Source organism: Acipenser ruthenus, chromosome 10 (assembly GCF_902713425.1).
Source record: "Acipenser ruthenus chromosome 10, fAciRut3.2 maternal haplotype, whole genome shotgun sequence".
Lineage (NCBI taxonomy): Eukaryota > Metazoa > Chordata > Actinopteri > Acipenseriformes > Acipenseridae > Acipenser > Acipenser ruthenus.
This window is the reverse complement of record NC_081198.1, coordinates 30,117-54,511: the sequence shown is the minus strand read 5'-3', so window position 1 is coordinate 54,511 and position 24,395 is coordinate 30,117. Positions and strand designations below refer to the sequence as shown.

Here is a 24,395-nt window from a genome sequence, read left to right as displayed (position 1 = left end):
ACAGCTACGAGTGTGACTGAGCAGAGGGTAAGAGACACGGCTACGAGTGTGACTGAGCAGAGGCTGTGAGACACAGCTACGAGTGTGACTGAGCAGAGGGTAAGAGACACGGCTACGAGTGTGACTGAGCAGAGGGTAAGAGACACGGCTACGAGTGTGACTGCGCAGAGGGTAAGAGACGCGGCTACGAGTGTGACTGAGCAGAGGCTGTGAGACACGGCTATGAGTGTGACTGAGCAGAGTGTAAGAGACACGGCTACGAGTGTGACTGAGCAGAGGGTAAGAGACACGGCTACGAGTGTGACTGAGCAGAGGGTAAGAGACACGGCTACGAGTGTGACTGAGCAGAGGGTAAGAGACACGGCTACGAGTGTGACTGAGCAGAGGCTGTGAGACACGGCTACGAGTGTGACTGAGCAGAGGGTAAGAGACACGGCTACGAGTGTGACTGCGCAGAGGGTAAGAGACGCGGCTACGAGTGTGACTGAGCAGAGGCTGTGAGACACGGCTACGAGTGTGACTGAGCAGAGGGTAAGAGACACGGCTACGAGTGTGACTGAGCAGAGTGTAAGAGACACGGCTACGAGTGTGACTGAGCAGAGTGTAAGAGACACGGCTACGAGTGTGACTGAGCAGAGGGTAAGAGACACGGCTACGAGTGTGACTGAGCAGAGGGTAAGAGACACGGCTACGAGTGTGACTGAGCAGAGGGTAAGAGACACGGCTACGAGTGTGACTGCGCAGAGGGTAAGAGACACGGCTATGAGTGTGACTGCGCAGAGGGTAAGAGACACAGCTACAAGTGTGACTGAGCAGAGGCTGTGAGACACGGCTACGAGTGTGACTGAGCAGAGGGTAAGAGACACGGCTACGAGTGTGACTGCGCAGAGGGTAAGAGACACGGCTACGAGTGTGACTGAGCAGAGTGTAAGAGACACGGCTACGAGTGTGACTGAGCAGAGGCTGTGAGACACGGCTACGAGTGTGACTGAGCAGAGGGTAAGAGACACGGCTACGAGTGTGACTGAGCAGAGGGTAAGAGACACGGCTACGAGTGTGACTGAGCAGAGGCTGTGAGACACGGCTACGAGTGTGACTGAGCAGAGGGTAAGAGACACGGCTACGAGTGTGACTGCGCAGAGGGTAAGAGACACGGCTACGAGTGTGACTGAGCAGAGTGTAAGAGACACGGCTACGAGTGTGACTGAGCAGAGGCTGTGAGACACGGCTACGAGTGTGACTGAGCAGAGGCTGTGAGACACGGCTACGAGTGTGACTGAGCAGAGGGTAAGAGACACGGCTACGAGTGTGACTGAGCAGAGGCTGTGAGACACGGCTACGAGTGTGACTGAGCAGAGGGTAAGAGACACGGCTACGAGTGTGACTGCGCAGAGGGTAAGAGACACGGCTACGAGTGTGACTGAGCAGAGTGTAAGAGACACGGCTACGAGTGTGACTGAGCAGAGGCTGTGAGACATGGCTACGAGTGTGACTGAGCAGAGGGTAAGAGACACGGCTACGAGTGTGACTGAGCAGAGGCTGTGAGACACGGCTACGAGTGTGACTGAGCAGAGGGTAAGAGACACGGCTACGAGTGTGACTGAGCAGAGGGTAAGAGACACGGCTACGAGTGTGACTGCGCAGAGGGTAAGAGACACGGCTACGAGTGTGACTGAGCAGAGGCTGTGAGACACGGCTACGAGTGTGACTGAGCAGAGGGTAAGAGACACGGTTACGAGTGTGACTGAGCAGAGGGTAAGAGACACGGCTACGAGTGTGACTGAGCAGAGGCTGTGAGACACGGCTACGAGTGTGACTGAGCAGAGGGTAAGAGACACGGCTACGAGTGTGACTGCGCAGAGGGTAAGAGACACGGCTACGAGTGTGACTGAGCAGAGTGTAAGAGACACGGCTACGAGTGTGACTGAGCAGAGGCTGTGAGACACGGCTACGAGTGTGACTGAGCAGAGGCTGTGAGACACGGCTACGAGTGTGACTGAGCAGAGGGTAAGAGACACGGCTACGAGTGTGACTGAGCAGAGGCTGTGAGACACGGCTACGAGTGTGACTGAGCAGAGGGTAAGAGACACGGCTACGAGTGTGACTGCGCAGAGGGTAAGAGACACGGCTACGAGTGTGACTGAGCAGAGTGTAAGAGACACGGCTACGAGTGTGACTGAGCAGAGGCTGTGAGACATGGCTACGAGTGTGACTGAGCAGAGGGTAAGAGACACGGCTACGAGTGTGACTGAGCAGAGGCTGTGAGACACGGCTACGAGTGTGACTGAGCAGAGGGTAAGAGACACGGCTACGAGTGTGACTGAGCAGAGGGTAAGAGACACGGCTACGAGTGTGACTGCGCAGAGGGTAAGAGACACGGCTACGAGTGTGACTGAGCAGAGTGTAAGAGACACGGCTACGAGTGTGACTGAGCAGAGTGTAAGAGACACGGCTACGAGTGTGACTGAGCAGAGGCTGTGAGACACGGCTACGAGTGTGACTGAGCAGAGGGTAAGAGACACGGCTACGAGTGTGACTGCGCAGAGGGTAAGAGACACGGCTACGAGTGTGACTGAGCAGAGTGTAAGAGACACGGCTACGAGTGTGACTGAGCAGAGGCTGTGAGACACGGCTACGAGTGTGACTGAGCAGAGGGTAAGAGACACGGCTACGAGTGTGACTGAGCAGAGGGTAAGAGACACGGCTACGAGTGTGACTGAGCAGAGGCTGTGAGACACGGCTACGAGTGTGACTGAGCAGAGGGTAAGAGACACGGCTACGAGTGTGACTGCGCAGAGGGTAAGAGACACGGCTACGAGTGTGACTGAGCAGAGTGTAAGAGACACGGCTACGAGTGTGACTGAGCAGAGGCTGTGAGACACGGCTACGAGTGTGACTGAGCAGAGGGTAAGAGACACGGCTACGAGTGTGACTGAGCAGAGGGTAAGAGACACGGCTACGAGTGTGACTGAGCAGAGGCTGTGAGACACGGCTACGAGTGTGACTGAGCAGAGGGTAAGAGACACGGCTACGAGTGTGACTGCGCAGAGGGTAAGAGACACGGCTACGAGTGTGACTGAGCAGAGTGTAAGAGACACGGCTACGAGTGTGACTGAGCAGAGGCTGTGAGACATGGCTACGAGTGTGACTGAGCAGAGGGTAAGAGACACGGCTACGAGTGTGACTGAGCAGAGGCTGTGAGACACGGCTACGAGTGTGACTGAGCAGAGGGTAAGAGACACGGCTACGAGTGTGACTGAGCAGAGGGTAAGAGACACGGCTACGAGTGTGACTGCGCAGAGGGTAAGAGACACGGCTACGAGTGTGACTGAGCAGAGTGTAAGAGACACGGCTACGAGTGTGACTGAGCAGAGTGTAAGAGACACGGCTACGAGTGTGACTGAGCAGAGGCTGTGAGACACGGCTACGAGTGTGACTGAGCAGAGGGTAAGAGACACCGCTACGAGTGTGACTGAGCAGAGGGTAAGAGACACGGCTACGAGTGTGACTGAGCAGAGGCTGTGTGTCTGTGTCTCTGTGTGTGCGTCTGTGTATGTGTGTGTCTCTGTGTCTGTGCTTTATTGAAAGCCCTTGTCTCTGTGCAGGTGTCTGTGCTGTATTGAATGCCCTTGTCTCTCTGCAGGATTCACTGGAGTGCTGTGTGAGGGGAACATCAATGACTGCGATTCGGAGCCCTGCCACTACGGGCACTGCCAGGATGGCATTGCCACCTACACGTGTGTGTGTGACCCAGGCTACATGGGACCCATCTGCAGTGAACAGGTCAACGAGTGCCAGAGCAGCCCCTGCCAGAACGAGGGCCGCTGCATCGATCTGGTCAACAAGTACCAGTGCAACTGCCTGCCAGGCACCTCCGGTGAGAGCCCCTTGCTGGAGAACACACTCCCCACAGCGCTGTCTCACTGCTGCACCCTGACAGACACACAGACACACAGACACACAGACAGACAGGAGAACGCACTCCCCACAGTGCTGCCTCACTGCTGCACCTTGACAGACACACAGACACACAGACACACAGACAGACAGGAGAACGCACTCCCCACAGCGCTGCCTCACTGCTGCACCCTGACAGACACACAGACAGACAGACAGACACACAGACAGGAGAACGCACTCCCCACGGTGCTGCCTCACTGATGCACCCTGACAGACAGACAGGCAGACAGACAGGAGAACGCACTCCCCACAGCGCTGCCTGACAGACACACAGACAGACAGACAGACAGGAGAACGCACTCCCCACAGTGCTGCCTCACTGCTGCACCCTGACAGACACACAGACAGACAGGAGAACGCACTCCCCACAGCGCTGCCTGACAGACACACAGACAGACAGACAGACAGGAGAACACACTCCCCACAGTGCTGCCTCACTGTTGCACCCTGACAGACACACAGACAGACAGACAGACAGGAGAACGCACTCCCCACAGCGCTGCCTCACTGCTGCACCCTGACAGACACACAGACACACAGACAGACACACAGACAGACAGACAGACAGACAGACAGACAGACAGACAGACAGGAGAACACACTCTCCACAGCGCTGAAGGCTATGAAATTGCACGTGTCATTCTTATAAAGAAGCACGCCTGTAGAAATGTTTAGAGCTGGAAAGGTGGTGAAGGCATTGCAGAGTGTAATAAAGCATAGTTCCACATGCATACATTCAAAGCAGAATGATCTGGGATCGAGCTGGCTGGGGGTATCTAGGACAGAGGTCAGTAATGAGTTCTAGAGGCAGGTTGTGTTTCCTGCTGCTGGTGAGTCAGGCAGTGCACACTGCATTGCTTAATCACAGTAACATTGTGCAAGTAGCAGCCGCTTGTTAATAAGAATAAAACCTCAGTGTGTCAAAATGCTGCTGAGGGTCAGGATTGCTTGCTTGGATTTCTGGAACTTGGATTCAGGACCATCTATTATTTATGCAGTAACCCTGCCACCTGGTGGCCACAGAATATAGTGCATTTTGCAATATTCCAGTCTGCCTGCCTGTCTGTCTGTCTGTGTGTCTGTCTGTGTGTCTGGGTGTTCTCTGTTATAGTAATATCCGTGGGCTTTGTGTCTGTCTGTCCAACAGGACAGTTGAAATTAAGAGCAATAGAGTGTGTTTTAAAAATAGTTTTCCTGTTCCAGGTGACAACTGTGAGAATAACTTTGATGAGTGTGCGAGCAGCCCCTGTGAATATGGGATCTGCAAGGATGGGCTGAACCGATACGACTGCGTCTGCACTCCGGGATACACAGGTGAGGGGCACTGTGGTGCTGCAGCCCTGCAGCCAGACTAAGCTGCTCTGGAGATATCTAGAAAATAATAACCACAGCTAACTGGGGAAATAAAAATGTATAAACCGCTGACTGGACCATATCTGTAAGGGAAGGGTTAATATTGGCACAGATCAGGGGGTTAAAGTCTTGTACGGTGGCTGCATTGTGACTCAAAGCACTAGAATGACTTCAGGAACGCATTGCTGAGCGTGGGGCTGCTTGAGTGAAGGACTTATTGATGACACCTCTGCCCTGTCTCTTATTGATGACACCTCTGCCCTGTCTCTTATTGATGACACCTCTGCCCTGTCTCTTATTGATGACACCTGTGCCCTGTCTCTTATTGATGACACCTCTGCCCTGTCTGTTATTGATGATACCTCTGCCCTGTCTCTTATTGATGACACCTCTGCCCTGTCTCTTATTGATGACACCTCTGCCCTGTCTCTTATTGATGACACCTCTGCCCTGTCTCTTATTGATGACACCTCTGCCTTGTCTCTTATTGATGATACCTCTGCCCTGTCTCTGCCTTGCAGGCCCAATGTGCAACATCGACATCAACGAGTGTGCCTCGAACCCGTGTCACAACGGCGGCACGTGCGTGAACGAGCTCAACAGCTTCCGCTGCCTGTGTCCCGAGGGTTACCGGGACCCCATCTGCTACTCCGAGGTGGACGAGTGCGTCAGCAGCCCCTGCGTCCACGGCAGCTGCATGGACGATGTCAATGGGTAAGACATCCCTCTGTCCCTGTGTGAGTCTCGGCCCTCTCCTTCACAAGTCCATTGAGATGGGTTTCACAGCAGGCCAGTCTCGGTGTCCCAGGTGTATAACGCAGCAGTGATGTGAGCACATGAGCCGCACAGAGTCCTGATGCTGCGGCTTGATCTCCTCACAGGTACAGGTGTGAGTGTGAGCCTGGCTGGGTGGGGATGGACTGCGAGCTGGATCGCAATGAATGTGAATCGAACCCGTGTCTCAATGGAGGAACCTGCGCTGACCTCACCAACGGCTACAGCTGCACCTGCAGGAAGGGCTTCAAAGGTGATCGCGGGGGAGGATGGGACGAGGCAGACTGGCTGGCATTGGATCCACAGAGCTGGCCTGACAATGGGGCCACATGAGTCCTAATTGATGGCTATTCTCTTTCCTTCAGGGTCAGACTGTGAGATTAATATCAACGAGTGTGCCTCGAACCCGTGCTTGTACCAGGGGACCTGCATCGATGGAGTCAGCAGCTACACCTGCCATTGCTCACTGCCTTACACAGGTAACCCCTTTCACAGGACTGTCCCGAGGGCTCCTAACCCAAACCCTTTCACAGGACTGTCCCGAGGGCTCCTGACCCAAACCCTTTCACAGGACTGTCCCGAGAGCTCCCTAACCCAAACCCTTTCACAGGACTGTCCCGAGAGCTCCCTAACCCAAACCCTTTCACAGGACTGTCCCGAGGGCTCCTGACCCAAACCCTTTCACAGGACTATCCCGAGAGCTCCCTAACCCAAACCCTTTCACAGGACTGTCCCGAGAGCTCCCTAACCCAAACCCTTTCACAGGACTGTCCCGAGAGCTCCCTAACCCAAACCCTTTCACAGGACTGTCCCGAGGGCTCCTAACCCAAACCCTTTCACAGGACTGTCCCGAGGGCTCCTAACCCAAACCCTTTCACAGGACTGTCCCGAGGGCTCCTAACCCAAACCCTTTCACAGGACTGTCCCGAGGGCTCCTAACCCAAACCCTTTCGCAGGACTGCCCCGAGGGCTCCTAACCCAAACCCTTTCGCAGGACTGTCCTGAGGGCTTCTAACCCAAACCCGTTCACAGGACTGTCCCGAGGGCTCCTAACCCAAACCCTTTCACAGGACTGTCCCGAGGGCTCCTAACCCAAACCCAAACCCTTTCACAGGATTGTCCTGAGGGCTCCTAACCCAAACCCTTTCACAGGACTGTCCTGAGAGCTCCTAAGCGAAACCCTTTCACAGGACTGTCCCGAGGGCTCTCTCTGCACAGGGACACTGTTAAAAGCATTCAAATATAGATTGGAAATGTTGTTTCTTAGCTAATGCAAATTAATTGCTGCAGGAGATTGCTGCAAAACCAAAACCTGGTTTTAACCGATGAGAGGAGGGTGTTGAAGGTGTAAAAAGGGTTCCTGTAAATGTGCACTGCACTGCACTGCACAGCAAGCCTGTAGGTGCCAGTGACCCCTCTTCTCCTCTGCAGGTGTGAACTGTGAAGTCATCCTGGCTCCCTGTGACCCGGATCCCTGCACCAACTCTGGGATCTGCCAGGCGTCTGCTGACTACTCGAGCTACTCCTGCCTGTGTGCCCCTGGCTGGCAAGGTAGGCTGGTGCCAGGGCTTCAGCCTGGGGAGTGGCATCCGTTTGAGAGTCTGTTGAGACCGTTTTGTCTTCTTAGGATTTTGAGTGAAGCTTCAGTCCTCTTGGTCAGGTCTTCTTGTGTGTAAGATACATATTGTTTCCTAAAAGAATGAAGGTTAATGAACAGATCAATTCATTTTCAGGTCAGCGATGTTCACAAGACGTCAACGAATGTGTCACCAACCCCTGTAAGAATGGCGCTGTGTGCCAGAACAGCCAGGGCAGCTACCAGTGCCAGTGCCGCCCTGGGTACACCGGGACCAACTGCGAGACCAACATCGATGACTGCGTGCCAAGTATGTGACCTGACAGGCTCATCGAAATAAGAGCTGCCTGCACTATGAGAGGGACTGGACACGTGCTGCTTTCTGTTTAAATGCATTCTCGTTTATGTATCATGCTTTATGGTTTATGTATCATGCTTGATGGTTCATGTTAGTAGCTCTGCAGTGTGCTCGTGCACGATGTGCTCACACATGTAACACAGGGCTGGAGGCTCTGGCACCGCTAGACAGCGTGGTGATCAGTTAGGAATCGTTCCCATGATTAGTGAAAGCACTGCACTGCAGCTCATTCAGTCCGTTGTGCTCCTCAGATCCGTGCCAGAATGGGGGCTCCTGTGTGGACGGCGTAAACTCGTTCTCATGCTCCTGCCTGCCGGGGTTCCACGAAGCCCACTGCCAGACGGAGGTGAACGAGTGCGACAGTCACCCCTGTCTGAACGGAGCCACCTGCAGCGACTATGTGAACAGCTACGCCTGCCAGTGCGCCCCGGGATTCAGCGGCATCCACTGTGAGAATAACATCCAGGAGTGCACAGACAGGTATGAGAGTGCTGGATCCTGCATTACACTGTGAGACCCTGCTGTCTGTCATCCCGGAGTGCACAGACAGGTATGAGAGTGCTGGATCCTGCATTACACTGTGAGACCCTGCTGTCTGTCATCCCGGAGTGCACAGACAGGTATGAGAGTGCTGGATCCTGCATTACACTGTGAGACCCTGCTGTCTGTCATCCCGGAGTGCACAGACAGGTATGAGAGTGCTGGATCCTGCATTACACTGTGAGACCCTGCTGTCTGTCATCCCGGAGTGCACAGACAGGTATGAGAGTGCTGGACCCTGCATTACACTGTGAGACCCTGCTGTCTGTCATCCTGGAGTGCACAGAGAGCCTGCTGTCTGTCTCAGCCCGCTGGCACTGGTATGAGCAGCACTGGTACCCTGCTGTCTGTCTCAGCCCGCTGGCACTGGTATGAGCAGCACTGTGACCCTGCTGTCTGTCTCAGCCCGCTGGCACTGGTATGAGCAGCACTGGGACCCTGCTGTCTGTCTCAGCCCGCTGGCACTGGTATGAGCAGCACTGGGACCCTGTTGTCTGTCTCAGCCCGCTGGCACTGGTATGAGCAGCACTGGGACCCTGCTGTCTGTCTCAGCCCGCTGGCACTGGTATGAGCAGCACTGGGACCCTGCTGTCTGTCTCAGCCCGCTGGCACTGGTATGAGCAGCACTGGGACCCTGCTGTCTGTCTCAGCCCGCTGGCACTGGTATGAACAGCACTGGGACCCTGCTGTCTGTCTCAGCCCGCTGGCACTGGTATGAGCAGCACTGGGACCCTGCTGTCTGTCTCAGCCCGCTGGCACTGGTATGAGCAGCACTGGGACCCTGCTGTCTGTCTCAGCCCGCTGGCACTGGTATGAGCAGCACTGGGACCCTGCTGTCTGTCTCAGCCCGCTGGCACTGGTATGAGCAGCACTGGGACCCTGCTGTCTGTCTCAGCCCGCTGGCACTGGTATGAGCAGCACTGGGACCCTGCTGTCTGTCTCAGCCCGCTGGCACTGGTATGAGCAGCACTGGGACCCTGCTGTCTGTCTCAGCCCGCTGGCACTGGTATGAGCAGCACTGGGACCCTGCTGTCTGTCTCAGCCCGCTGGCACTGGTATGAGCAGCACTGGGACCCTGCTGTCTGTCTCAGCCCGCTGGCACTGGTATGAGCAGCACTGGGACCCTGCTGTCTGTCTCAGCCCGCTGGCACTGGTATGAGCAGCACTGGGACCCTGCTGTCTGTCTCAGCCCGCTGGCACTGGTATGAGCAGCACTGGGACCCTGCTGTCTGTCTCAGCCCGCTGGCACTGGTATGAGCAGCACTGGGACCCTGCTGTCTGTCTCAGCCCGCTGGCACTGGTATGAGCAGCACTGGGACCCTGCTGTCTGTCTCAGCCCGCTGGCACTGGTATGAGCAGCACTGGGACCCTGCTGTCTGTCTCAGCCCGCTGGCACTGGTATGAGCAGCACTGGGACCCTGCTGTCTGTCTCAGCCCGCTGGCACTGGTATGAGCAGCACTGGGACCCTGCTGTCTGTTTCTTGGGTTTCTGGTAAATGATACTGACCTGCTGTCTTTGTATTGTCTCAGCTCCTGTCTCAATAAGGATACTGACCTGCTGTCTTTGTATTGTCTCAGCTCCTGTCTCAATAAGGATACTGACCTGCTGTCTTTGTATTGTCTCAGCTCCTGTCTCAATAAGGATACTGACCTGCTGTCTTGTATTGTCTCAGCTCCTGTCTCAATAAGGATACTGACCTGCTGTCCTGTATTCTCTCAGCTCCTGTCTCAATAAGGATACTGACCTGCTGTCCTTGTATTTTCTCAGCTCCTGTCTCAATAAGGATACTGACCTGCTGTCCTTGTATTGTCTCAGCTCCTGTCTCAATAAGGATACTGACCTGCTGTCCTGTATTGTCTCAGCTCCTGTCTCAATAAGGATACTGACCTGCTGTCTTTGTATTGTCTCAGCTCCTGTCTCAATAAGGATACTGACCTGCTGTCTTGTATTGTCTCAGCTCCTGTCTCAATAATGGCACCTGTGTGGACGGGATCAACGCGTTCAGTTGCCGCTGCCGGCCGGGCTTCGCGGGCGCAGTGTGCCAGTACGAGATCAACGAGTGCGACTCCCAGCCCTGTCAGAACGGCGGAACCTGCATGGACGGACTGGGCACCTACCGCTGCTCCTGCCCCGCAGGCTACACTGGCAACAACTGCCAGGTGAGGAGCTGGAATCTGGGGCACTGACATGAAAGAGAGAGCACTGTGTCAAAACTGGAGAGCTACAATAAAGACGCAAACTGTACAGAAAAGGAAATGCTGGATTGAGTATCGGGATCATTTAGGGTCTGTCATTGTATTCAAAGTTAGCTAAATGAGGATTTTTCTTGGTGTCAGTTTTTCATGCTTAATGTACATGACTTGTTTTGGTTATAATCATGACTTGGTGTTGACTATAAGCTGTGGTACTTGTATTTGCCCACCTCAGATCCCCTCTGTACTGAATCCAGCTCTATTTGGATGCACAGCACAGCTTTGCGACCCCTCATCACTTGTCTGTGTTTTGTACCCTCTTTCTCACTCTGCAGACCTTGCTCAACCTGTGCATCACGTCCTTGTGTAACAACGGGGGCACCTGTGTGCAGGGGGGCCGGTCCTGGCGGTGCGAGTGTCCCAGTGACTGGACTGGCTTGTACTGCGACGTGCCCATGGTCTCCTGCGCAGTGGCTGCTGCTCTCAAACGTGAGGCTTCACGGGTTTCTTACTGTTCTTTTATTAATTCATGAGCAAGCAGAGGACATTGTTTAAGGCTGTACAATAAAAAGTCATCCAAGATATTCACTGAATGTGTGTGTGTGTGTGTGTATATATCTGTATTATGGCTGCAGTGTTGGGCTCGCAGCTAAAGCACTGCTGTTGGTGTGTTGATGTTAGGTGTCAGCGTTGATCAGGTGTGCCAACACTCTGGAACATGCATCAATACGGGCAACACCCACCAGTGCCAGTGCCAGGCGGGCTACACCGGCAGCTACTGCGAGCTGGACGTGGACGAGTGCGCCTCGAACCCCTGCCACCACGCCGCTCGCTGCCAGGATCTGCAGGGGGGCTACCTGTGCCAGGTGAGGCTGACCCAATGTCCCAGCACGCCGGGGGACCCGCTGCAGCTCCACCAGCGCTCATGTCCTTGTTTTTGTCTCCACAGTGCCTGGCTGGGTACCAGGGGGTGAGCTGTGAGTATGAAGTGGACGAGTGCCAGTCCCAGCCCTGCAGAAACGGAGGCACCTGCTTCGACCTGGTGAACCGATTCACCTGCTCCTGCCCTCCGGGGACACACGGTGAGGAGACGCTCACACACTGAAACACAACGCCAAGGTGCACAGTCTGAGCTGGGACTGGCTGCATTTCTACAGCTGGAACAAGAAAGCCATCTGCTCTGTCAATAACTGGCAAAGCAGTCAGCTGACCCTGCTGATCATTGCTACCCTCTGTGGTACAAACATTGAGAAATCCTCAGCGCAAACCACAGAACACAGTAAATACTGGGTAATATTCAGTGGATATGTTTTCATCAGGTGAAACTGCATTGACAGCATTGCTGTACCTGCAACGCATGCATCTCCACCTCTGTTTTTCTGGATTGATTGATGATGGTAGTTAACATTACCGTATGTCTGGAAAGCCAGCGCCGACAGAATGAGAAAAAACAAACAAGGGGTTAAAATCGCGCCAATGTAATGTTCAAACTGTTCTGCTCGACGTTGCTGGTATTAATGTAGTGCGTGTGCGCGTGCGCGTGTGTGTGTTGCAGGGCTGCAGTGTGAGATCAACGATGATGACTGTGCTCCAGATGCCCACCCCAGCGGGGGGCCGCGCTGCTTCAATGGAGGGCAGTGCATCGATGGCATCGGGGGCTACACCTGCAGCTGCCCCCCTGGCTTTGCTGGCCAGCACTGTGAGGGCGATGTCAACGAGTGTCTGTCCAGCCCCTGTGACCCCAAGGGCAGCCTTGACTGCGTCCAGAAAACCAACGACTACACGTGCAAGTGCCGGCACGGCTTCACAGGTGAAACACTCTTATTGTCCTAAATCCACGAGAGAGGGCAGCACTGCAAACACAGCTTTCGAACCCTCCCACGGTTTCTGTCATTCAAACTCTTCATCTTCACTGCAAAAACGTAAAATCTCATTGCCCCTCATTGTCTCATTGCCCCTCACTGTAACACTGTCTCATTGCCCCTCACTGTAACACTGTCTCATTGCCCCTCACTGTAACGCTGTATTGTCTGGCAGGGCGTCACTGTGAGGCGGTCGTGGACCTGTGCCAGCTGAACCCGTGTCAGAACAGTGGGACGTGTTCTGTTGACCTCAACTCTCCACTTGGCTACGTCTGCCACTGCCGCTTGGTGAGCTGCCCTTAAGGAAATGGTTTCTGTTTGTTGCTGTGCTGTGCTGGTGGTGTTAATTTGTTGTTTATTTAGCAGACGCCTTTATCCAAGGCGACTTACAGAGACTACGGTGTGTGAACTATGCATCAGCTGCAGAGTCACTTACAATTACGTCTCACCCGAAAGACGGAGCACAAGGAGGTTAAGTGACTTGCTCAGGGTCACACAATGAGTCAGTGGCTGAGGTGGGATTTGAACCGGGGACCTTCTGATTACAAGCCCGTTTCTTTAACCACTGGACCACACAGCCTCCTTAATGTTAACGTACCGACTCTGAAATACCTTTTAGTTGCTGCTTTCTAGTTTAGTGTACAGGTGAGTAATGCAGATTCTCAGGGGAAGAGTACAAGCAGTAAATGTATCATGTGTGATTCTGTCTTCTCATGCTGCAGAAGGCCTGAGGGCTCATCAAAAGGTAAATCTGCTTTCAGAATGTCCGGGGATAAGGGTCTGTGCATCTTATGAAGCCTATCATGGTTATTGCTTAGCAGAACATCTCAAATCATGGGACCTACTTTTGCATGAGATTTGCTTGACATGTGCTACGTGCTGTCAGCCCTGGTCATGCTGCCTTCCGCTCATATTGTGGATGGATACAGAAAAGTGCATTCAAAACTGCTTCTGAATTCTTTGTTTTCATTTGAAGGGCTTTGTTGGGAATAACTGTGAGTATAACCGATGTGGGCAGATTCGCTGCCAGAACAAGCAGGTTTGTGTGGAAACCTCGTCAGGCCCGCTGTGCCGCTGCCCGGAGGGACCCGAGGGAGCTCGGTGTGAGAATATGGGCTGTGCCAACCAACCCTGCAGGAACGGGGCCACCTGCCTAGCCCAGCCCCAGCCGCCCTACTACCAGTGCCAGTGCCCGGAGCACTCCGACGGGCGCGACTGTGACATCTACTCCCCCCCGTCTCCCCGGGGCCCTAAAACAGACTGCCCGATCCCACAGTGCGCCCACAAGGCTGACGATGGCGTCTGTGACATGCAGTGCAACAACCACGAGTGTGGCTGGGACAGCGGGGACTGCTCCCTGCACTTCCCCGCCCCCTGGAAGAAGTGCGCCCCCGAGCGGCGCTGCTGGGAGCTGTTCAACAACGACATGTGCGACGAGCAGTGCAACACTGCAGAGTGCTTCTTCGACAGCTACGAGTGCCAGAGCAGAGGCAGGACCTGCAAGTGAGTGCAGAGCACAGCCAGTCACACTGAGCTCAAACACAGAGTGGAATGAGGTCCTGAGGGTGCTCTTAGCTTTGTGTCTTTTTGTACAAGAGATGTAATTTGGAGGTTTGAGCAGGAGGTGACATCTCTTACACAATCAGAGACTCCTTAAACACAACGCATTCAACCAGCCCCCTGTTGCAGCCCCCCGTTTTATTTGCTGTTTAAGTAACTTTGTAATAAGCTTCAGTCGTTTGCAAATATTCATCAGTAAAGAGTTGCAGCAAATACTCTCTTCACTCTTGCAAAAGAATGATCGTGACCACGCTACCTGCAGTGGTGCTTAGATCAGTGAGCCTTACAGTTTGAGCCTCACTGGAGGATTCAGTAGCATTACTATGAATACTTGTCCCTTTTCCCTGCAGGTATCAGGATTACTGCATCAATCATTACGCTGACAGGCACTGTGACCAGGGCTGCAACACAGAGGAGTGTGGCTGGGACGGGCTGGACTGCTCGGAGGACACGCCCCAGCGGCTGGAGGCCACGCTGGTCATCGTGGTGCTGCTGCAGCCCGAGGAGCTGCTGGGAAAGCTGCCCCACTTCCTGCACAAGCTGGGCACGCTGCTCCGCACAAACCTGCGCCTCAAGCTGGACCCCCAGAACAGGCCCATGCTGTACCCCTACTACGGCAGGGAGGACGAGGAGCCCACCCGCGGCACGAGCAGGGTCCGGCGCTCCCTGGAGCTGGGGAAGGAGGTCGTGGGGTAAGTCTCACCCAGTGTACACCAGCCTGGGAGCTGCTACTGTCCAGATGCTAACTGTGATGAAAAGAAACACTGATTGAGAGTGTGAGTGTGAGTGTGAGTGTGAGTGAGTGTGAGGGAGAGAGCGTGAGAGAGTGTGAGAGACAGTGAGGGAGTGTGAGTGTGAGGGAGAGAGCGTGAGAGAGTGTGAGTGTGAGAGACAGTGCGAGTGAGTGAGTGTGTGTAAGAGTTACCCCAGATGATCACTGTGCTTCTTATGATTTGAACACTGAGGACTACAGTGTATAAAGCTGTGAGTCGACCAGGAGATACAGTGGCTGCTGCTGTCAGGGAGAATAGACTCCTGATTGCTTCTTCTTGTTCTTCCCTCTCAGTTCCAAGGTGTACCTGGAGATTGATAACCGCCAGTGTGTTCACAATTCCAATGACTGCTTTTCTACAGCGGACCAGGCTGCTGCGTTCATAGCTGCTCAGGCAGTCAAGGGCAGCCTCCCTCTCCCAGTCATCTCCGTCTGGAGTAAGTAACCAGTCCTCTCTGTCTGGAGTAAGTGACCACAGTCCTCTCCGTCTGGAGTAAGTGACCACAGTCCTCTCCGTCTGGAGTAAGTGACCACAGTCCTCTCCGTCTGGAGTAAGTGACCACAGTCCTCTCCGTCTGGAGTAAGTGACCACAGTCCTCTCCGTCTGGAGTAAGTGACCACAGTCCTCTCCGTCTGGAGTAAGTGACCACAGTCCTCTCTGTCTGGAGTAAGTGACCAGTCCTCTCTGTCTGGAGTAAGTGACCACAGGCACACAAACAGATCTTTAACAATCTCATAGAAAAGCAGAGTGAGGCAGTCCGGACAGCCTTGCAGGGTATTCTGGGGAGTACAAGAATCGTATTGGAGTTAACACTTTCACATCACATTACTGTAACTTTGAACATGTGTGTAAGGCCCTACAATCTGCATCTTTGGTTTGAATAGAAACGTTCTCTTGCTGGGCATTATGCAGTATAAATCCCCTCCCGTTTCCTGCTAGCAATGACAGCAGAAGCCCATTCTGTCTCTTTGGAGTGTCAGTGAAGCAGCGTTCTGTTCTCTGCAGGCCAGCCGGAGGCTGACAGTCAGCAACACTACCTGTACCTGCTGGCCCTGGCGGGAGCTGTGATCCTGGGGCTCCTGGTCCTGGGTGTGGTCGTGGTGAAGAGCAAGCGCAAGCACGGCACGCTGTGGGTCCCCGAGGGGTTCCTGCCCAAGAAGGACCGCAAGCGGCGCGAGCCTGTGGGCCAGGATGACCTCGGAATGAAGTAGGGCTCCTATCTGTAGTGAAATACAATGCAACTGATGGTACTGCTTTCACAAGTGCATGCTTTTAAAGCAAGGTTTTAGTAGCATCAGCTGGCACATGTTCATGACATTTCTGAGGTTCCTAAATGCCTCTGTAGTACCCCGAATCTTCCCTGCATGTCTTCTTTTCACAGGAACCTGGTGACCCAACAAGATGAAGAGAGCATGATGTATGCCAATCAGAACGAGCGCTGGCTTGAGGACCGTCCCGAAGCCAAAAAGAAAAAGGTACTGGTGTCACTTCTATGCCTTGCTGGGACTCCTCTCAGTCCTCGATGGGATCAATGTATCTGGACAAGGCTACCTAGCCATCAGCAGCACAGAGATTTAAGACATGAGTGCTGTCTATCCCGCAGGTTCCTGATCTCTTGTAGACTCCCCTGTGCATGCTGTGAAAGCTGCAGGAGGTGCCACTGTGCCCGCAGTGTAACCCCAGGGGTGGGAATGTGTCCCCAGTTTCTCATGCATCTTTAGATGGCTGTCTAATCTCTACTTGTTTTCGGTCAGACTGAGGACCAGGCCCTCCTCCCTGAAGGAGAGGGGACGGTGGACCGCCGGCAGTGGACGCTTCAGCACCTGGAGGCAGCCGACATCCGCATGACCCCCTCGCTGGCACTGACCCCCCCGCAGGCGGAGCAGGAGCTGGACTGCATGGACGTCAATGTCAGGGGACCAGGTACCCTCTGATTCCACTTCACTTCAGAACATACACCTCCTTTAATACAAGGGTGCAAGAGAATTCGTATTGAGGGCAGCTTTAAGCCTGCAGTATTAACTTGTGGTATAGCTCCCAGGTGATTAAGGACACAAGAAAGGGATCCAGTGGATTCTGTAGTGCACTCGGTATGTGTTTCAGAGCTGTACATACTGCACCCGTAGTGTGGACTGCAGCATCAATATACTCTTGTTCTTTGCTCACTAAACAAGTATGTCAGTGGTCACCTATATCGTACACCACGGCTGTACATAATAAAATCACAGCTATCCGTGTCATGCAAAAACACACCAGAACCTCCATCCCCCTGTCAGTATTTCTTCCAAACAGAAGATGATGTTTCTTTGCTTCCCTTGCAGACGGCTTCACCCCCTTGATGCTGGCATCCTTGCGAGTGGTTGGTCCCGATGTCTCTGAGGAGGAGGAGGACGAGGATGAAGAGGAGGGCGACGACTCTGCTGCCAATATAATCACAGACCTGATCTGCCAGGGAGCCACCCTGGTGGCGCAGACGGACCGCACCGGCGAGACCGCGCTCCACCTGGCAGCCCGCTACGCCCGGGCCGATGCTGCCAAGCGCCTGCTGGACTCCGGAGCGGACGGCAACGCCCAGGACAACACAGGCCGCTCGCCGCTGCACTGCGCTGTGGCAGCCGACGCACAGGGAGTCTTCCAGGTACGAGGGCTGGACAAACTGTCCCAGGGGCCACTTCTCGCTGGAGCCAGTCAACACGCCAATAATATAATCTATGACAGGGGCCACTTCTCACTGGAACCAGTCAACACGCCAATAATATAACCTGTTGCCCAAGAACAGCATAACTGGGGGTAGTGGTGGCTTTGTTCTTCGTTAGCCGTTTCCTAGCAGGGGTGTTCAGGGTTGTATAGTGGTTGAACCCCCTGAAGAAGTGTGTTGAGATGAAGCCTGTTTCTCCTCTCAGATTCTCATCCGTAACCGTGCCACAGACCTGGATGCCCGTATGAACGATGGCACCACCCCGCTGATCCTGGCTGCTCGCCTCGCGGTGGAGGGCATGGTGGAAGAGCTCATCAACTGCCACGCTGATGTCAACGCCGTGGACGATCATGGTACGCAGGTCCACGGCTCTCTTTGAAAAGGCTGCTCTGTCATGGTCTCTTTGACTGCTTGTCTCACTGTCCCGTTTCCTCTGCAGGAAAGTCGTCTCTGCACTGGGCTGCAGCTGTCAACAATGTCGAAGCCACGCTGGTGCTGCTGAAGAACGGAGCCAACCGTGACATGCAGGACAACAAGGTGAGCGCACTGCCCTACAGCTCACGGCTCTGTGAGAACAGCAGGCAAGCTAGTCCTAGTGAGGTGATATATGAGACAATTCAAAATCTGTGCACAACCTGTTTGCAATATCCCATTATGTTACATTTTAGCTATATCTTCATAAGTGCTCATCCCGGTTGAATAAAAGTGGGTGTTTCCTATTGCAAATAAATCACGATTAGCTACTTCTGCAATTCTATGTTGGGCACTGTTTGGTTCAGGTTTTTGCGATGCAAGGTTTCTTGTCATATAGATATAGATATAGATGTAGGTCATGTTAACGTGCTTTCCAGTGGTTTTGAATCAGGCAGTGAAGTATGTTATTAAAGTTCCTATTACTGAGAGCCCAGCTCCATGTTTCTTCTTGTTGTTCCCTGTGTCTAGGAGGAGACCCCGCTCTTTCTCGCCGCGCGAGAGGGCAGCTTCCAGGTGGCTCAGGTGCTGCTGGATCACTTCTCTAACCGGGACATCACAGACCACATGGACCGGCTGCCCCGGGACATCGCGCAGGAGCGCATGCACCACGACATCGTGAGGCTGCTGGACGAGTACAACATGGTGCGCAGTCCTCACGGGGCGGGGGGCCACATGGTGGGCGTTATGTGTGGCCCCAACGGCTCCTTCCTCAGCCTGCGCCAAGCCCCTCAGGGGAAGAAGGCAAGACGCGCCAACACCAAGACCCCAGGCAGCACCCCCAACCTGGGCAAGGACCTGAAAGAGGTCAAGGCCCGTCGACGGAAGAAATCCCCGGGAGAGAACAAGGGCCACCTGTCGGAGAGCTCGGTTACCCTGTCCCCCGTCGACTCCCTTGAATCTCCCCACGCCTACATCTCAGACAACAGCTCCCACCCCCACCTGACAGCCCCGGGGGCGCAGCAGCATCCCCAGCACACCCTCTCCCTTGCTAGCCTGAGCGAGCAGCATGCCTACAGCCACGGCTCCAGCACCATCCTGCCCCCTGTCAGCCACATGCTGTCCCAGCACGGCCTGGGCATGGGGAGGGCGGGCCAGCACGGCCCTTCAGAGTGGATGGGGCTGCCCAGCTCGGGCTACGGCCACATGTTCGGGGTCCTCCACCATCACCAGGCCACGGGCTCTCACCCCAGCATGCACCAGCAGGGCATGATGGCGCCCATGAACGTCACCATGGCGCGGGAGCAGCTGCCGTCGATAGTTGCCTTTCAAATGATGCCAAACTCGGCCAGCCAGCAGCATGTGAATCAGCAGCAGCAGCAGCAGCAGCAGCACAGACTCTCTCCGCATGTTCAGAACCACGGCGCACAGAACATGGGCGGCGGCTCCCTGTATCAGGGCTCTGATATGGGCCACCCCGCTGCCCAGATGCCCAACAACCTGATGCCCCAGCAAGATGGACAGAGGGTAGCAGCGCTCCCTCAATACCAACCTCTTCAGAGCTCTGTGGATAAATACCCCACCCCCCCATCGCAGCACAGCTACCCCTCCACCTCGGAGAACACGCCCGGTCACAGCAAGCCCGGCCCGAGCGAGCACCCCTACCTCACCCCCTCGCCAGAGTCCCCAGACCAGTGGTCCAGCTCCTCCCCCCACTCCGCCTCCGACTGGTCCGACGTCACCACCAGCCCCACCTCCATGAGCCAGCTGCAGCCCAGCGGCGCCCACATTCCCGAGCAGCAGAGGAGCAGCATGCAGGCGTTTGCATGAAGGAGACTCCAGTTCTAACGAACACGCTTTACAAGCAAATGAAGGCTGGGAGATGAAGAAGAAGAAGAAGAAGAAGAAATGAACAAAGAGATCCAAAGGCTTGTGTGAAGCGAGTTGCATCTGCTTCCAGACATGCTGTCTAGTCTTAATCAGCTGGTTTGAACTTCAGCACGAGTCCTTTTGCTTTTGTTTCTTCTGAAGGATGTTTTCTGATGTCTAATTCACCGCCTGCCTTTCTCTTATAAATGTAACAGCTAGCTGGTATATATATATCTTGAAATCTATAATATATATATATATATATATATATATATATATATATATTAGATTTCAAGATTTGGGGTATTCTGAATAATAATAATAATAATAATACGGGTGGCACGGTGGCGTAGTGGTTAGCGCTGCTGCCTCACAGCGCCAGGGTCCTGGGTTCGAATCCGGCCTAGGGTACTGTCTGTGTGGAGTTTGCATGTTCTCCCCGTGTTCACGTGGGTTTTCTCCGGGTACTCCGGTTTCCTCCCACAGTCCAAAGACATGCTGTCCAGGTTGATTTGTCACTCTAAATTGCCCTCTGCGTGCGTGTGTGCGTGGTGCCCTGCGATGGACTGGCGTCCCGTCCAGGGTGTAGTCTCTCCTTGCACCCTGTGTATGCCGGGTTAGGCTCCGGCTCACCTCGACCCTGTAAAGGAGTAAGCGGTTAATGATAATGGATAATAATAATATCAATGAGTATTGCACTTGCTGTATAACCAGCCCATTAGCAGCAGTGTGCATTAGAAAGGTTTGTCCTGGCTAGAGACCACAGGGACCATTCATGGTTCATATAGACTCCTTTGCAACTAAAGAATAAAAAGCTCTATTTCGGCCAGATCTAAAATAATATTTTCTATTTAACTTTTAAAATGTGGCAAGCGAATTGTACCCCCTGGAGACCACACTACATTGACCCAGAGCACACAGTCCCGTCCCTCTCTGGAGGGATTCCAGGCCAGGACAGCCAAGGGGGGCTCCTTCGAGGACACAGGACAGCCAAGCCGTTTCACACACAAGCTGTTTGTTTCCAGGTGTGGTGGGATGTGACAAACAGCTGCTGGGATGAAACATGCTTCCTTTTTGTTTTCTTGCCTTCATGAAGAAACACAGTTCCGATGTTGGAAGAGTCCAGTAAATAAAAAGACTCACAAGGTCACAGACTTTGCATAAACACTTTGAAAGGCTTTGTGTCTCTTGCTCTGGTACTTATGATGAAAATGTTTGCTATATTTTTCATACATGTTTTTCTATATTGTTTTCTTTCAGTGTAAATGGTTCCAAAGTTTTATTTTAGATCATTTAGAATGAAACAATGTCACTTTGAAATGATTTGCACTGTGATTAGTGTGATAGCCCTTTTTAAGCTATATCAGAAGAATCTTTTCCATGCCAAATCACTAGAACCCTTACAGACCGAGGCGCAGGCTTGAGGCTTTCAAGAAAGAAAAATAAACACAAAGGATCAAATCAGACTTTTTATTTAGCAGATCTTTAATTGCTGTGAAAATGTGACGCCCAAAATGCAAATGAAAGTGCGATGCTGCGTCTCATTGTCTCGGCAGGGCTGAAGTCATGCGATGCTGCGTCTCATTGTCTCGGCAGTGCTGAAGTCATGCGATGCTGCGTCTCATTGTCTCGGCAGTGCTGAAGTCATGCGATGCTGCGTCTCATTGTCTCGGCAGTGCTGAAGTCATGCGATGCTGCGTCTCATTGTCTCGGCAGTGCTGAAGTCATGCGATGCTGCGTCTCATTGTCTCGGCAGGGCTGAAATCATGCGATGCTGCGTCTCATTGTCTCGGCAGTGCTGAAGTCATGCGATGCTGCGTCTCATTGTCTCGGCAGTGCTGAAGTCATGCGATGCTGCGTCTCATTGTCTCGGCAGTGCTGAAATCATGCGATGCTGCGTCTCATTGTCTCGGCAGTGCTGAAGTCATGCGATGCTGCGTCTCATTGTCTCAGCAGGGCTGAAATCATGCGATGCTGCGTCTCATTGTCTCGGCAGTGCTGAGGTCATGCGATGCTGCGTCTCATTGTCTCGGCAGTGCTGAAATCATGTGATGCTGCGTCTCATTGTCTCGGCAGGGCTGAAGTCATGCAATGCTGCGTCTCATTGTCTCGGCAGGGCTGAAATCATGCGATGCTGCGTCTCATTGTCTCGGCAGTGCTGAAGTCATGCGATGCTGCGTCTCATTGTCTCGGCAGTGCTGAAGTCATGCGATGCTGCGTCTCATTGTCTCGGCAGGGCTGAAATCATGCGATGCTGCGTCTCATTGTCTCGGCAGTGCTGAAGTCATGCGATGCTGCGTCTCATTGTCTCAGCAGGGCTGAAATCATGCGATGCTGCGTCTCATTGTCTCGGCAGTGCTGAAATCATGCGATGCTGCGTCTCATTGTCTCGGCAGTGCTGAAATCATGCGATGCTGCGTCTCATTGTCTCGGCAGTGCTGAAGTCATGCGATGCTGCGTCTCATTGTCTCGGCAGTGCTGAAGTCATGCGATGCTGCGTCTCATTGTCTCGGCAGTGCTGAAATCATGCGATGCTGCGTCTCATTGTCTCGGCAGTGCTGAAATCATGCGATGCTGCGTCTCATTGTCTCGGCAGTGCTGAAGTCATGCGATGCTGCGTCTCATTGTCTCGGCAGTGCTGAAATCATGTGATGCTGCGTCTCATTGTCTCGGCAGTACCAGCAATGAAGGGGGAGTCTTAGAAGACGTTTAGACAATCATTACTATGCACTTATGGTATGCATGTTGTAGGAACAGCAATTCTGTCTTGTATATCTCTATGCATACACAGGAAGTAGTAGCAAGGCTGCTATCTCATACCTGGAGGACTCAGAAGAGTCCAATACCTGAGCAGTCCCGCTGAAACCCAGTAACACGACCCTTTGAATAAGAACAATCTAATACCTGAGCAAAAATGCTTAGTTTGTTCTTGTAAAGGAATGCTGGCATTGTAATTTGTTTAAAAATGGAGTTAGTCCACAGAAAGGGTCTGAATGAAACGCTGAACTGGAATGCTTTACCAGTGACATTCTTTTCAATAATGAGCTCATTAAAAGGCAAAGCCATACATCAGATCCATGGCCATATCACAATGCATGAGTTAATGAAGAAGGGTTTAGAAAAGAGTTTTTGACGAATACATGACGTTTCATTTTCACAGAAGTTATTTTTTGTTGGTATCTTTACAACGCAGTTTATTCTGTGAAAAGGTCATGAATTGAAACACTGAGCTGTTTGGGTTATGAGTTGGGACTGGGTTGAAATGGGGATCACAGCTCAGCACTGCGGCACGAGGAACTGGAGACGCAGTGCTTTTAACAAGGACATTGAAATCTCTTCTGATTCGGGGGGTTCAGGTTACAGGGTTGAAATTGTACAGCTGAACCTGTATTGAGGAATCAGAGCCAGAGACTTGGACTCTGGCTAAATGAAGGTGGAGCCACTAATCTCCATTCTGGGAGAAGTTTTGTTCTGCTAGTCTACTCTCTGTGGCATCCCTGTTTGGAACAATGTTGTAATAATATGTTTCACAAAATGCAAGTCTAAGTTCACAGAATAGGATGCATTCACTTCAGTACTTTTGTCAAGCTTACATATGTAATAAACAGCTCCTAATATTTTGCATATGATGTGTTTACTAAATGCTTATTCATGTGAAGTAGATTTCTCATTTAAAATAGAAGGAACTCTTGTTTTTAAATAAAGCCTGTTTCTTATGAAATGTGTTTTGTTTTTTGTTCTGTTTAATTCTAGAGGAAAGGCTGTTTGCATTACTCTATTAATAAAGCATCTTGACAGCAGGTGTTTGTGGACACGTTGTCCTTGAGGAAGCGTCAGTGAAAGGAGACTGGGCCATGCAGAACAGACTCCCTGAAGAAATTCCAGGCATATCAATGAGAAATGGTCATGTGCGCAGTGCAATTATTACCCAGTAACTACCCAGTGCAATTATTACCCAGTAACTACCCAGTGCAATTATTACCCAGTAACTACCCAGTGCAATTATTACCCAGTAACTACCCAGTGCAATTATTACCCAGTAACTACCCCAGTGCAATTATTACCCAGTAACTACCCAGTGCAATTATTACCCAGTAACTACCCCAATGCAACTATTTCTGTGTTATCTAAACGGCTCAGAGAGCTGCACAAAGCAATGGTCTTCCAGAGCAGCGACGTTCTTTGTGTTGGGATTCGGAACAGATCGCTCCACCTCTACAGTTATTTTAAAATGAACTTACAAAATCTATGAGGCCCCGTGACCTATTTCGATTTAATTAACGCGCCTCAGGGCTGTGGGGAGCAATACTAACACAAATATCAGAGAAAGTACATTTTCTTGCCTGCATATTTCGCTTTCCATTTTTAAAATGTGTCATTATTAAAACAAACCGCAGAGTCGAATTTGAACACATGGTGCGACAGTAACTGTTCCCTCTGATTAACACACTGTTTGGAGGTAGCAGCT

The 24,395-nt window shown here is 52.7% G+C and overlaps 1 protein-coding gene across 1 annotated transcript in view; it reads left to right on the top strand.

Annotated features, from left to right (window-relative positions):
* The window catches only part of LOC117403728 (neurogenic locus notch homolog protein 2), a 48,655-nt gene extending 25,007 nt beyond the window's left edge, over positions 1 to 23,648 (top strand). Inside the window, exons 11-34 of the mRNA XM_059031371.1 lie at positions 3,644 to 3,877; positions 5,164 to 5,274; positions 5,835 to 6,027; positions 6,195 to 6,340; positions 6,453 to 6,566; positions 7,519 to 7,638; positions 7,821 to 7,973; positions 8,273 to 8,501; positions 10,520 to 10,721; positions 11,090 to 11,243; positions 11,436 to 11,620; positions 11,704 to 11,836; positions 12,310 to 12,564; positions 12,792 to 12,904; positions 13,593 to 14,119; positions 14,527 to 14,868; positions 15,243 to 15,385; positions 15,955 to 16,156; positions 16,331 to 16,424; positions 16,704 to 16,872; positions 17,271 to 17,587; positions 17,853 to 18,000; positions 18,087 to 18,184; positions 18,590 to 23,648. Coding sequence (XP_058887354.1) covers positions 3,644 to 3,877; positions 5,164 to 5,274; positions 5,835 to 6,027; positions 6,195 to 6,340; positions 6,453 to 6,566; positions 7,519 to 7,638; positions 7,821 to 7,973; positions 8,273 to 8,501; positions 10,520 to 10,721; positions 11,090 to 11,243; positions 11,436 to 11,620; positions 11,704 to 11,836; positions 12,310 to 12,564; positions 12,792 to 12,904; positions 13,593 to 14,119; positions 14,527 to 14,868; positions 15,243 to 15,385; positions 15,955 to 16,156; positions 16,331 to 16,424; positions 16,704 to 16,872; positions 17,271 to 17,587; positions 17,853 to 18,000; positions 18,087 to 18,184; positions 18,590 to 19,888 — 5,681 coding nt within the window. The 3' untranslated portion in view covers positions 19,889 to 23,648. The remainder of the gene's footprint in view (positions 1 to 3,643; positions 3,878 to 5,163; positions 5,275 to 5,834; positions 6,028 to 6,194; positions 6,341 to 6,452; positions 6,567 to 7,518; positions 7,639 to 7,820; positions 7,974 to 8,272; positions 8,502 to 10,519; positions 10,722 to 11,089; positions 11,244 to 11,435; positions 11,621 to 11,703; positions 11,837 to 12,309; positions 12,565 to 12,791; positions 12,905 to 13,592; positions 14,120 to 14,526; positions 14,869 to 15,242; positions 15,386 to 15,954; positions 16,157 to 16,330; positions 16,425 to 16,703; positions 16,873 to 17,270; positions 17,588 to 17,852; positions 18,001 to 18,086; positions 18,185 to 18,589) is intronic.
* The last annotated feature ends 747 nt before the right edge of the window (positions 23,649 to 24,395 follow it).